Below are 14,228 nucleotides of genomic sequence, written 5' to 3' on the forward strand. Positions count from 1 at the left end.
TAGCCAGTCCCTGTTTGAACACACTCTTCAACAGACTTGGGCATCCACTCCCTGCCTCACATGTATTCTAATTACTCATCCAGGCTGCCCAGTGCAGGGTGTCCGAGCCCATGTAGGGAGTGTGTCCACACAGGAGAGAGGCCTGGAGTGGGCACATTCCCACCCCACGCAGGCTTGGCTTGGACACCACGCTCTCATTTACTGTGGCTCCCCTGCCAGAATCCCCACTGAGAGTGTGCTTTGTTTCTTTAAGGTTTTATTGCTTTTTAAGAGACTTGGGATCAAGATATTTAGAACCAACAATATTTTCAATTCCATGACTCTCTCCTTCTTTTCCATTATGGAGACACGATCAGGATAACTTGTTTAGCAAATGGTACAGGGACATCAGAATGCAATTCTCTGGAGAGTGGTGTGGGAATTCTGCTTTGGCTCCCTGGCATCCATTCTCACTTCACGTGGTATCAGTAATTCATTAAAAAGAGTAACTCTGGGGACAGGCAAACTTCTTCCATTCTTAGTGCACGTCAGTTGGACAGAGCAGACCCCAACCTATCCAAAGGCACTGACCTAGGCTTAGACGGATCAGCGGTTTCAATGGCTCTGACTAACTCTCCAGACCCCTAAAGCAGTGTGGCAGATTCTGCTTTGCTATGACTGCCGTTGTGTATCTCCCATCCCACGTGCTCTCCTTACATGACTGCTACACTCCTCCTGCTGGGAGGTGAGGTCTATGACCCTTCCTTTTTAATCTGGTGGGGGCTCTTGATTGCTTCAATTAGTGGAATATGGTAGAATAGATGCTTCTGCCTGGCTCATTCTTGTTTTAGCAGATGCTCATTGTGGGGAAGCCAACCACTGTGTTGTGAGGGAGCCAAATAATCCCATGAACTGAGACTACTTGAGGGGACCTTGTGAAGAGAAACCAACGGGCCCAGTGAACAGCAAGCACTAACCACTGGGTGGGTGTGAGTGAGCCTTCAGATGATTCAGCTTCCAGGATTCAAGCCTCCCTGACACCAAGGGGAACAGAGGGACGCTATCCACCCTGTACCCTGACCAAAATGCAGATTCGTGGGTAAAAGCAATGTCGCTCCTGTTCTTAAACCACTCAGTTCTTTATGACTAGAATAAGCCCTCTTCAGCATCACTCTCACACCATTCTGTCCATCACATACCAAGGATCTCACCATCCTTGTCTGATCATGACGACTTGTCTCCTCCACCAGAAGCAAGAGATCTTATCTCCAATGTTTCCCACAGTCTCACACAAAAAGAGGCCTCAATACACAATCACCCTGGTGATCTAAAGAGAACCACGAAAATTAAGATATCCTTGAATCTATCATCATGAGACCCAGGTTGCTAGGGCTCAGGGACCTGCTATTAGCTGATACAACATCTTCAACTACCCTGACTTGGAGATGCCTTTCTTGTTTTCTGCTGCTGTGGTGGTGCTGAGCCGAGAGCTATGGGTCCTTCTGTGGTGACTGATAGTTCATGCTCCACTCAGACCCCAGAACTTGATCAGACAGAGCTGTGAGACTTTCAGAGAAACCTCATTTGATAAAGGTCACAACACCAGAGGGGACACTCAGGGTTAGAAGACCAGAAGGAAGCAGCGGCAACTCAGATCTGGGTGGCCTTCCTGGAGAGATGCTCCCATTCCTGCTGGCCCTTCTTCTGCCCCCGCCCCCAGTGGGGAGGCAGGTAAGTGATTGGCCTCACCTTCAGAGGTCCAGTCCCATCCTGTACTGGAGCAACCCTGCTCAGGTGCTACACTCATACATATCCTGGCCCTGGTCCATCTCCAGGAACTTTCTGAACTCTGGTCAAATTCCCTCAAAGACCCAGCAGATCTGCTCCTATCTCCCCTCTCCAGGCTTTCGCTCCATGAGCATAGCGGGCAGGCTGCAATCTTTCTTTCAGGGAAAATCATCGGGGGCCATGAGGTCAAGCCTCATTCTCATCCCTACACGGCGTTTCTTGAGTACCATGTTTCAGAGAAAAGTTTCATCTGTGGGGGTCTCCTCGTGCATGAGGACTTTGTGCCGACAGCAGCTCACTGCTGGGGAAGGTGAGGAGCAGCACCTGGGCCCCCACCCCTCTGTAGACCCCTCCCAGGGAACCCTCTTCACAGTGGCTGCAGACCTGGGCCACCAAGTAACATAGGAGAGCTCTTCAGAGGACAGGTGAGCTTCGGGGAGAGAGGAACAGGTCAATGCGAGTGGCCCCTGGAGAGAAGGGACTGATCAAAGCTGGGATGGAAGGAAGCCGAGGTTGCACCCTGGAGTCCAGAGTGCAGATGTGAGAAATTCCTGGTTTTCCTTAGAGACAGTCAAGCTCTGTGCAGGACTGAACACCCTAAGTGGACTCCAGGAACTTGCACCCAGCCCGAGCTGCCAGGAAGCAGACAGCTCAGAGAAGCTCAGCCTCAGGTCCCATACCTAGAATTTTCTCCCCTCCAGTCCCATCCTGTCCCAAGCTGTGCTCTTGCCTTACGGCTCCTGGCCTGTATTTCCCGTGATTCCACCTCCCTCTCTGCTCTCGGTGCAGCTCAATCAACGTCACCCTGAGGGACCGCAACATCTACCAGCAGGAGAGGACCCAGCAGGTCATCCCAGAGAGAAGAGCCATCCCCCACCCAGTCTATGATCATAATAAGTGGGTCAACGCTATCATGTTACTGCAGGTAGGGCACGTGGCCGCACTGGTTCTTGCACACTTTCATCCTGGGGTTTTGAATCCCCCATGACCTCATTCCTGTCCCTCCTTCTGGTACGACCCCTTCAGTTGTCCCAGGGCAGTGAGGAAGGCAACCCCACAACTGTCCCTGAGGCCTTTGTGGGCCAAAAGTAGGTTAGAATGCCTTTCCTCTGCCTTCAGCTGAGGAGGAAGGCCTATCTGACCGCTGCTGTGAGCCCCATCAGGCTGCCCTAGAGGAGGAAGCTGGTGAAGCCAGGGATGGTGTGCAGTGTGGCCGGCTGGGGGCACCTGGGCATGAACAATCCCGTGGCAGAGAAACTGCAGGAGGTAGACCTTGAAGTCCAAAGGGATGAGGAATGCATCTCTCGCTACAAAGATTACAACAACAACACCCAGATATGTGCAGGGAACCCAAGAAAGAGGAAGGGTTCTTTTTTGGTGAGATTCCAAGCATTATCCATGCAAAGCCCTGGACACAGCCAAGCTGTGAGGGTCCAGGGTAGTGAGAACTAATCATATCCCTGTGTCCCCAGCCTTTTCTCCTATCCAGTCTCAGTCCTGTTTCCCTGGGGGCATGGAGACTGTCCCACCACCACATATGGGCAGAGGCTCCCTTGGGGAGGAGAAGGGGAGATTGTCAAGGCCAGGCTGAATCCTCAGGACCAACAGTCCCTGATATCAGCCAGGGCCCCCAACAGAGACCATCCACCCTGAGGCGGCACGGAGGACCACACCTGAAGAAGGTCTGGCTCAGCCCTTCCTCTCTCTGCCCACAGGGTGCCTCTGGGGGCCCCCTTGTGTGTAACGGCATGCCCCAGGGCATTGTCTCCTTTGGAGAAGAGAATGGGACACCTCCAAATGTCTACACCAGAGTCTCGAGCTTTCTGTCCTGGATCCAAAAAACAATGAGCTACTATAAACTGCAGGGACCAGACTAACATGCCCCAGGGATGGATCCCTCCATCTCCTCTGGGGTAGAGGTCAGAATGGCACTGGGCCAAAAGGGGGTGAAGGGGGGACTGCCTGGAACTTAATAAACTTTCATCTCTTGAGCAGAAATCATTGATTCCTACTTTATTCATTCAAACACATTCGTTAGGCACCTACTGTGTCTGGCAACCGTCCGTTCACATTTCTGATCTGTTACGGGCTTCCCCCTCCAACACACCACCCACCTTTCCAACTCTGGAATAAAAATTCCTCCTGCACTGACAGCCAGCTCCCTCCAGTCCCTCATCCCCAGTGCCAGCTCCCCTGCCAGGCTGACCATGGACTCCATCAGAAAAGGGAGACACCCCCTCAGGAGAACACGACCCTCTTCTCGAGGACCCTCTTATCGCATCCATATGTCCTCCTCCTAATCCACACCCACTCCCCTGCCCCACTCTATCCCAGTGCCAATGTGGCAACCTAAGAGAATCCAGGTTTGGAAGGAGGACCACCTGAGAAGCTCTGGGCTTGAGGGGGGCACACTTCTCAACCCCAGAAACAGAAATGTGGGGAGGCTTTAGAAATGTGTAGTGCTCCCCATGCAGAGTTCCCTCTCCACATCAGAGCAGCCCGAGCTCCAAAGGCTGAGAGGGTTTCAGGAGGGCCTTCAGTATTCCCAGGCCCAGCTCAAGTGCCTGTCCCAGCTCCGTCCTGGAGTCCTGAGCCCAGGACCCTGTGCAACCTCTGGTGTCCTGACGGCACATCCTCCCTCAGCCCCAAGTGACCTTGCAGACGCTCTTCCATCTTGGTCTGAGCCAGCGTCTCTTCAACTCCCACTGTTTTCACCTATGTGTGTTTAAATATATTTATCTCCAAAGGAAATTCACTGTAATGAAAATTCTTGGTTTCAAGGGTATCCTAATGTTTCAAAGGTGTCTATAGCCCACATTTTATTGAGTAAATATTTTCTTCTGTTTTTCAACAATCTCTGAATTTTTAATATAAGAACGTATTCAGAAAAGCAACCTCATTTTTAAAGCATGCATCTTAGAGACGGCTGGGCTGAGGAGAACTGGTTGGCTGAATGTTTGCATGGTGAGTGAGCTTCATCTCTGGCAAAATGTGTTTGGGGTATAAAAGTAACATATATTCATCATAGAAACTAACATATTCATCATAGAAAGACAATTAAATACAGAACATATAAGTAAGAAAATTAAAATTACCAAGAATTCCACCATCCCAAGATAATCATCATTCATGCTTAAGCATGTTTCCTTCCCCTCTTTTTCTATAAGTCCATAGAATGCTGTTTCTTCAACTGACTTGGGGTTGGGTTGTTTAGAACTCCTCATGCCTTCCCTGCCATCACTATTCCTTCTGTCCTCAAACTGGCGAGAGTGGTGGGATCATCTGCAAATGTTTAGGATTACTATGCCCACGGCCATCAGAGACGTGGTTCTCCGGACAGAGAATACTTAGTGGGTAATAATTATTAGGATGACCGGCATCCATTTCCCCTTCAGTGCACACCAGTAAGCAGCATTTCTATAGAGGAAGCCCCTCCCCACTCACAGGCACCCTCATGTGAGTGGGACAGCCCCCATCTCAGCTCGAGGGACGCTAAATACCTCAGCACAACCCAATCAGTCACTCACTTCCAATGGACCCAGTGATGGTTTGTTTTGGTCAAGTGAATATCAAGTCCAGGAATTTTGTTCAAGATTGTGGGAGAAGAAAAGCTCTCTTGGACTCACCCGGTGGCACAGTGATTAAGAATCCACCTGCCAATGCAGGGGACACGGGTTCAAGCCCTGGTCCGGGAAGATCCCAAATGCCGCAGAGCAACTAAGCCTGTGCACCACAACTACTGAGCCTGTGCTCTAGAGCCCATGAGCCACAACTACTGAAGCCCGCATGCCTAGAGCCCGCGCTCTGCAACAAGAGAAGCCACTGCAATGAGAAGCCCGCACACCGCAACGAAGAGTAGCCCCTGCTCGCCACAACTAGAGAAAGCCTGCACACAGCAACGTAGACCCAACGCAGCCAAAATTAATTAATTAATTATTTATTTATTTAAAAACCATACACACAAACAAAAAACCACCAAAAAAAAAAAAGGAAAAGCTCTCTTTGTTTTAGAATGTTTACATTTAAAGAAGCAATTCTAAACACTTCAAAAATATGAGGCTGGGATGGTGGCAACATAAGAAATGGGGTTGCTGCGTGGGGTACTTGGGTGTGTCCAGGTCTATCTGCTCCTAAAGCAAGAGATGGCACCAAGCAGACCCCCCTCACCATAGTCCTTGCCATCTTGTTCTCTACCCACAGATTGTAGGTCTACTCCAGCTGACAGCCAGCCTCTCAAGGGCAGGAGCTGTGTCTCTCATATTACACAATAGGACCTTGCCTATTGTGTAATTATTCAGGATTTCACCAGAATTGAAAAAGAATCAAGAGTCGAAAAATGAAGATATCCTTGATTCAGTCACTGAGGGGCTTCTCGGACCCAGCCCTTGTGCTGGCTGAACCACAGCCTTCACTTCCTTGTTCTTTCTTCTTGCTTTGGACTCAGCGGTGGGAGTACAAGTGTGGTGACAGTGTCGTTCTCACTTAACCCACAGCAGAGAACGTGGACGACCACGTTGCATGCTGACACCCGGCTCGGCGGGGGGAGCACGAGTCTGGGAGGTCTGTGTGTGCACTGAGCCTGCCCTCCTTCCTTCCCCTGTGTTTTGTGTCTGGAAGGAAGAAACACCAGCAGCTCCAACCTGGGCAGAACTTCGGGGAAGATGCAGCCTCTCCTCCTCCTAATGGCCTTTCTTCTGCCTACCGGGCTGGGACTGGTGAGTGACAATCCCCATTCTTGAGGCCAGAGCCCATCTCACTAAACCTACTATAGTCCTCAACCTTCTGCCCAGCTCAACTTTCTCAACCCCAGCTCCCATCCCAAACCCAGACTAACAATTTCGATGCTGCATAGACACTCAGCGAGGATGGATGGCCGAAAGGAAGGGTGGGTCTTAGCCTCTCTCTCACCAGCAGGGAAAGTGGGTTGTGTATTTGGCAGAGGATGTGAAGCTACAAAACACAGGTAATTAAAATCCCTCACTTCAACCCAGGAATAGGCAGCTCAAGTGAACCCACTATAGTATAGGAATTGTCAGTGGATCCAGCTTAAGAACCAGTGACATTTCTCAGTGCCCTCCACCCCTCACTCCTGCCCAGGAGAGGAGCCCAGGGGGTGATTGATCAGAAGTGGCTAGATGACTGCACCCAAAGCTCTCCGGGTGACTTGACTCTGCCCCAGGACCCAAACAGTTCATTTTCTGCCCAATCTCCCCCACCTCCCAGGCCCTCGGCTACCCCACTGTCTTTGGCAGTGCCATCCCCCATCCCTATGGCCTTGAATCCCACCAGCACTATCCCCACTAAACCTCAGCCTAAAGCTAATTGGAGGCTATTCACTCTTGCAGCCAAAAAACATTTACGGAGGCCCTAGGTTGTGTTAGGCCCAAGGACATGAGGATTTTAGAAAATCCAATTCCGTAAGCTCATAGGTAATTATTAGAAAATGGCACAAATCAAGATGTTAGCAGAGACTTAGAGGGGTCCCGGAGACTCAGAGGGAATGAAGGCTCATCAGGGAGTCCTGTCCACGATTCTCTGGGCCTCCACCATCGGGAAGGCCGACCCACCCTCCTCCGCACATGTGTCTGATGCAGGACCTGGAGAACAAGCACTGACCCCTTTCTCAGAGGGAGATTCTGAGGCTTGAGGTTCAGAAAAGGTTATCCTGCTGCAGTGAGAACATGGGGGACTCTCCCCCGGTGTCTGCAAGGCGCTGTCAACCCATCTGGCCGCCACTTCCCTGAGCCTCCCTCCTGACCACACCTCTCCCATCACCCCATCTTCCAGCCTTTTCTTTCAGAGGAGATCATCGGAGGCCACGAGGCCAAGCCCCACTCCCGCCCCTACATGGCATTTGTTCAGTTTCTGGATAAGGAGAGTTGGAGGAGGTGCGGCGGTGTCCTTGTGCAAAAGGACTTTGTTCTGACGGCTGCTCACTGCAGAGGAAGGTGAGGGGCAGCAGCCAGCCTACCCCTCCTGAGACCCCAACAGGGACCCCATCCCCTCCCCAGGGGCTGAGCCCAGGGGAACCCCTCCCTCACCCTGAGATCGTGGTAACTCAGGACCACAAGACCTCATCAAACAAGCCATCTTAAGAGCCGCACTAGGGTGATGAAAAGCTGAGAAATGGGGCAGGTAAGTTTTGAGGTCAGAGGGTCAGAGGTGAGAGCAAGAGGCAAGGTTGAGAAGCGAGGGCCCACACGGGTCAGATAAAGCATCAATGGAGGATGAAAGGGTGCACAGAGAGTCAAAATCCAAACTCAGAGTAATTTTGCCATATTGCCTGAGAAAGCTCCCAGGGTCCCTGCCCTCATGTCATTGAGAAGCACAGGGCACAGAGTCCCCACACTCCTGTTCTGCTCTCTGTGCAGTTTAACCAAGGTCACCCTGGGGGCCCACAACATCAAGAAACAGGAGAGGACCCAGCAGATGATCCCAGTGAAACGAGCCATCCCCCACCCAGACTATAATCCTAAGAAGTACTCCAGTGACATCATGTTACTGCAGGCAAGGAAACCTCCCCACTCCTCCTGCCCTCCTGGGGACAAGTCGTCTCCCCTCCACCACCACCTGTCCCTTTCCTCCCTCCCATCTGGTTGCCTGACCAGTCCCAGTGGCTCAGGTGATGGGGGTGGTCAGTGCAGCCTCATCATGGCACCCAAACCCAGAGGCCATTGGCTGAGCTGGACTCTTGCCTCTTCCCATCAGCTGGAGAGAAAGGCCAAGAGGACTGCAGCTGTGAGGCCCCTCAGCCTGCCCAGGGGCAAGGTCCAGGTGAAGCCAGGAAAGGCGTGCAGTGTGGCCGGCTGGGGGCAGGTGGCCATAGGCACTCAAACCACCACCCTGCAGGAGGCAGAGCTGACGGTGCAGGAGGATCCGGTGTGTGAATCCATCTTTTCCGGCTATTACAGCCAGGCCACCCAGATTTGCGTGGGGGACCCGAGGAAGCTGAAGACTGCCTACAAGGTCAGGATCCTCGCATCTAAGCACACAGGCCCCGGGGAGAGGATGTTGGGGAGGTCTGGGTAGGGAACAGGCCATATCCTCATCCTCAGCCTGAGAGGTTGGGCAGCCAGGTCCACTAATTCAAAATTTAATTCTCTCCCCTGAGTGCATCAGGCTTGGGGGTGAGGAAGGATCAGTCATCCTGTAGCTGCGTTATCACCAGAGTTTCCATGAGGACTGACAGAAAGGTAGACCTGAGTCGAGCTGCAAAGAACAGTCAGAGCCAGGCTGGGCCCCAGGAGCGAGGGAGGTGACCAGGCCTCCGCTGGCCCATATCTTCCTCACAGCCCCTGACAGAGACCACCCAGCCTGCGGTGGCAGGGAAGACAGGACCGGGATGAGGCCCACTCAGCCCTTCCTTTCTCCACCCACAGGGTGACTCCGGCGGGCCCCTTGTGTGCAAAAACGTGGTCCAGGGTATTTTCTCCTATGGAAAAAAGAACGGGACATCTCCAGGAGTCTTCACCAAGGTCTCACACTTCCTGCCCTGGATAAAGAAAACAATGAAGCGCCTCGAGCAGCAGGTTGAGACTGACCTTCTTCTCTGCTGACCATCATTCTGGGGCAGCGGCAAGAATCCCATAGGGGTTATAGCAGTGGGATCACGGGGCCACAATAAATGGATCTCTAGAGTGATTACGACTGAATTCCTATTTATTCATTGAACCACCTCAATATGCAACCACACTGCTCCAGGATGCCCTCTGCTGTCAGTTGTGGGTTTTGCTTCCCCCTTTCTCCCCAGCCCTCACTCCTCCCTAAATCCCATGCTGCCTGTATAGAGTCTCATTGATTTCTTAATCGTGCCTCTTTGGTGCTTAGTCTTCTGCCAGGTCTGAGTCTAAAGTGAGGTCCATTAAAGATGACAATCTTCTCTCCCCCCAAATGGTCCTCTCTGGGCCTTAGAAATTTCTTACCTTCTCTAAGCCAACCATTGTCACCAACCCCACTTCAATTTGGCAGAGCAAAGAACAGGTCAGAGGAAGAATAACTCCAGGGACCTAGGAGGTCAGGGGGTCATGCCATGGATGCTCAGTTTCCTGTTTCCAGGGCCTCTCTCTCCAGTGAGGGCAGGCTTCTCCTTTAACCAGGACTGTCTAGAGCTTAGGAGGCTGAGATGTTCCCATGATGGTCCTCAGCCTCACTGGGGTCCCATCACCCCACTCTGCCCTGGGACTCAGGGGACTCAGTCAACTTTGCTCCCTGTCTACCATCCCACACCAGCCCCTGTTTTCTGAGTGCCCCAGCCACCAGCTCCTTTCCCTTCCAGCTCATGCTGTTTTGAGCCAGCCTCCTTCTCATCTCCCTAACAGAGCTCCCAGGGCCCCATGTGAATTCTCCTCCTTTGCCTGTCCCCTCCAAACCTGACTTGCCAGCCAGTACCTGCTGCGTATCAGAGGAGCCAGAACCCATCTCCCACCTGGGTGGGGCCAGCTCAGGCCCTGGATCCAACCCAGCATTCCCCAGGGGCTCAGCCACCTCCAAGGCCAGTGTAGTCACTCAGCAGCCTAAGCCCTTTTCAGCCTGGCCTTGGACCCCTGACTCTCCCTGCTGACATCCAGATTATGGCAGCCTTGTGAGCCAGAGGGACCCAGGGCTGCTGGGTGGGAAAGTACCACTTTGCCATCCATCGGTAGATCAAATGTTGACCTCTCTCTGTACCAGCACATAACAGGCTCTGTCTCTGCCATTGGGAAACTTGCAGTGCTGAGAAATTTCCTCTAAATTCCGCTGGTTCCTCTCCTTCCACTAGGAAGTTCAGTTTGACACAGATGGACCTGTATTTGGAATCTGGAAGAAATCTTGTCTTGAAAATAATTAAATTCTCTGTATTTTAGCTGGATTACACATTAGAGTTTCACTTGCATGATCTTGCTTGATTCCACAAGGGCAATGTGAAATTGAAAGAGGCTTGGTGACCCACAGGTCCTGGGGTTTCCAATCTGTGCTCTGTGGAGTCCACGTCCAGAGGGGAGGGAGGGAAGAAGGAAAGAGGCAACCAAAACAGCCTGATCTTTAGTTATATTACATGTGGAGGTATGAACCTCAGTCCACAAATCCACGAAATGCCACATGTAAAGGGTAACACAGTTCACTGTGACCCAGATGCCCCGTATCCTTCAAACAGCACCACCAGTGCATTGGATGTGACAGAACACAACAAATTCATGATAACTGGACAAACATTAAATAAAGTGAGATCAACATCGTAAATAGAAGGAATTTCACTAAAAAGAAAAATCTCATGAATATGAAAAGCAAAACTCAGCACATTGAAAACTAAGGTGAAAAGCAAATAAAAACTTATTTTTTACACAAGACAGTCCCTACATCCATCTGCCAAGTCTTCCCTGGAGCCAGCAGAGCACAGGTGGCAAAAGAGCTGAATACATGCACGGAGGTGAGCAAGAGAACAGTAAGATGTGCATGAGCCAAGGGACAACTTCAGGTCACAGCAGTAAATGCCGACACTCTTAGGAGAAGCTGTCATACAAAAGGAATGTAGAGAGCCCAGAAAGTCAGCCATGAAGAGCTCCATGGAACACCAGGGTGTAAGCCAGAGCCAGCGGCAGATCCACCACCACAGGCAAGCGTGTGTGGCCTTGAGGGACAGTGCCTGATGGGTCACTCTTCCCCCTTACACCTGATAGAAGCACTTGACATAGTATGAGATACATTAGGAAGAAAAACTATTACCTTATGATGACTGTAGCATCATGAACCCAGGACTGCCCTTAATGGTATGTGTTTCCTTAAAATGATATCTAAATATATTTACATTATTTCTCTCCTTGATCTAGTGATTTTTATTTCTAGGACTTTAACCTACATAAGATCTAAAGAGTGTGTGTGTGTGTGTGTGTGTGTGTGTGTGTGTGTGTGTGTGTGTGTTTAGGGGAGTTATTCATATCGATGTTCATCACACCATTATTTAATCATATATCTCAAATTAGAATCAGTATTAATGTCCAAAATATGGAGATGGTAAAATATGGCACATTCACATTATATATTACGTAGCCATTACCATCTACATTATCCACCGCTCTAGAAAACTAGGCTAAGAAAACAAAGAACAAAAAATAAGCTGAGAAAACAAAAGAAAGTAAACTAGGCTAAGAACATTAATAGGCAAATCATTAAAAAACTGAATAAACACTTGGAGAAAAGTGAAGGCTCACTAATTAATCAATGCAAATTAAAATATTAATAATTTTTGCTTATATAATTGAGAAGGATTGACAAAAATGATAATTATGAGATGCAGAATGGACATTGAGAAAATGCACTATCACACCTTGTACACAAATATCTTTAAAAAAATAAAAAGGAATAAAGGTGCCTGATGTAACCATCAACCACACCAAGAAAAGTGGAGAAGGTAATGCCTAAAAAAGTTACACAAGTCAAATCTTAGAAATACTAATTAATCCAACACTAACTGGGGTTTTGCTTTTTAGAAGTTTCATAACTTTGAACACTATGGAAACTTTAAAGTCATGATATAGAATTACAATTGCCACATGAAAGAATGTTCATTAGATTTAAGTCAAAAGCAGGTTAAGAGCAGCATATACTGCAGTCAATTTTTGTTTATACATACATTTTCCTTTTAGGATGTCCTTCCTGCACATCCACTTATCTAATTTTTCTACATTTGTGTATGATTAGGTAACTTAAATGCCTGTTTATTAAATATGAAGAGATTCTAAAATGATCTTCACTAATAGATTTTTTAATAAAATGAGGAAAATGTTTGTTGAATGAACTATAGGATTGAAAACTGAATATATTGTAATCACATCTATAAAAAATACACATGTAAAAAATCTGGATGGAAATACATCCATTAACAGTGGTCAGTTGGATGGTGAGATTAAGGCTGACATTTTTCTTCTTTCTGTTTTTAATTTATTCACTATTTAAAATTTATCATTAGTAAAACAATTTTATTTTTAAAAACATTACATGTTAGAAAAAGGCTGGCTTAAGTAAGTTGGCACTTGTCAGTTAAGATAACCCTGACAATTCTAACAGATAAACTTTAGCATTTCGTGGCTAGCACAATAGAAGTATATTTCTTGCTCAGGCACAGTCCAAAGTGAGTATTCCTGCTGAGCAGCACCCCCTTCCACTCTCAAGTGTCCCAGTTGGGTAATAAATTACATGGTCAGCCCAAGATTATGAGACAGTCTCAGTTCCCTAAAGATGCTTCCAAGTTCCGTGTTCATCTGTGTCAAATCCTGGAAAGGGAAGAAACTAGATGGTCAGGCATGGGAGTTTACAGTCCAGCTCTGGAAGGGGCTCACAGCATTTCATTCACATCCCATTTCCTGTGACAGTGACAGAGTCACACCTACCCTCAAGGTAGACTGGACAGTGCAGTTCACCTATGTCCCCTGGAAGAAAAGAAAATTGGTTTTGCTAAGCTGCCAGATCTTCTCAACCACGGCACTTAATACTGTTTGCTGTTTAAAAGGATCATGGGCCCTAAATTTTTTTTCTGCTTATTTTTTTATAGAAAAATCAGATTTAACTAGATAATTTTTCATTTATTTGTTTTTGCTTTTAGATTTTTTTATTTATGTCTTTTTATTGAAGTATAGTTGATTTACATTATTATATTTGTTTTAGGTATACAGCATAGTGATTCAGTATTTTACAGATTATACTCCATTAAGAGTTATTACAAGATAATGGCTATAATTCCCTGTTCTGTATAGTATATCCTTGTTGCTTATCTATTTTATACACAATAGTTTGTACCTCTGAATCACATACCCCTAAATGTCACTCCCAGGTTCTCTCTCTCCTTTGGTAACCACTAGTTTGTTTTCTATATCTGTGAGTGTGTTTCCACTTTCCATATACATACATTTGCACTATTTTTTAGATTCCACATATAAATGTATGTAAATATAGTATTTGTCTTCTAACTTATTTCACTAATCATAATATTCTCTAGGTCCATCCACACTGCTGCAAATGGCAGAATTTCATTCTTTTTAATGGCCAAGTAATATTCCACTGTATATGTATACCATCTCTTCTTTATCCATTTGTTTAATTGGCACTTGGGTTGCTTCCATAACTTGGCTATTGTAAATAGTGTTATTATGAACACTGGGGTGCATGTATTTTTTCAATTAGTGTTTTTGTTTATTTTTCTGGATATATACCCAGGAATGGAATCACTGGATCATATGGAAGTTCTATTTTTAGTTTTTTGAGGAATCTCCATACTGTTTTCCATAGTGGGTGCACCAGCTTACATTCCCACCAGCAGTGTAGGAGGATCCCCTTTTCTCCACATCCTCTCCAACATTTGTTATTTGTGTTCTTTTTGTTGATAGCCATTCCGACAGGTATGAGGTTATATCTCATTGTTGTTTTGATTTGCATGTTGAGCATCTTTTCATGTGCCAGTTAGCCATTTGTATGTCTTCTTTGGAAAA

The 14,228-nt window shown here is 48.0% G+C and overlaps 2 protein-coding genes across 2 annotated transcripts; both read left to right on the forward strand.

Moving 5' to 3' along the window:
• The first annotated feature begins 1,656 nt into the window (after positions 1 to 1,656).
• LOC131752830 (mast cell protease 3-like) lies at positions 1,657 to 3,644 on the forward strand. Its single transcript, XM_059057524.1, is given in 5 exon segments — positions 1,657 to 1,710; positions 1,815 to 2,077; positions 2,557 to 2,692; positions 2,887 to 3,144; positions 3,483 to 3,644. Coding segments are annotated over 5 exon segments (873 nt in total).
• A 2,548-nt stretch (positions 3,645 to 6,192) lies between these two features.
• On the forward strand, positions 6,193 to 9,410 carry LOC131753329 (granzyme H-like). Its single transcript, XM_059058485.2, has 5 exons — positions 6,193 to 6,482; positions 7,555 to 7,715; positions 8,139 to 8,274; positions 8,476 to 8,733; positions 9,147 to 9,410. The coding sequence occupies exons 1-5, from the start codon at positions 6,429 to 6,431 to the stop codon at positions 9,321 to 9,323; spliced, it is 786 nt and encodes a 261-aa protein (XP_058914468.1). The 5' UTR covers positions 6,193 to 6,428; the 3' UTR covers positions 9,324 to 9,410.
• The last annotated feature ends 4,818 nt before the right edge of the window (positions 9,411 to 14,228 follow it).

The sequence above is a fragment of the Kogia breviceps genome, chromosome 3 (genome assembly GCF_026419965.1).
Source record: "Kogia breviceps isolate mKogBre1 chromosome 3, mKogBre1 haplotype 1, whole genome shotgun sequence".
Lineage (NCBI taxonomy): Eukaryota > Metazoa > Chordata > Mammalia > Artiodactyla > Physeteridae > Kogia > Kogia breviceps.

Excerpts from the sequence above, each read along its gene's own strand:
- LOC131753329 (XM_059058485.2), top strand. The coding sequence starts at position 6,429 with ATGCAGCCTCTCCTCCTCCTAATGGCCTTTCTTCTGCCTACCGGGCTG. Across the intron at positions 7,716-8,138 it reads GCTGCTCACTGCAGAGGAAG|TTTAACCAAGGTCACCCTGG; the intron begins GTGAGGGGCAGC and ends CTCTCTGTGCAG. Across the intron at positions 8,275-8,475 it reads GTGACATCATGTTACTGCAG|CTGGAGAGAAAGGCCAAGAG; the intron begins GCAAGGAAACCT and ends TCTTCCCATCAG.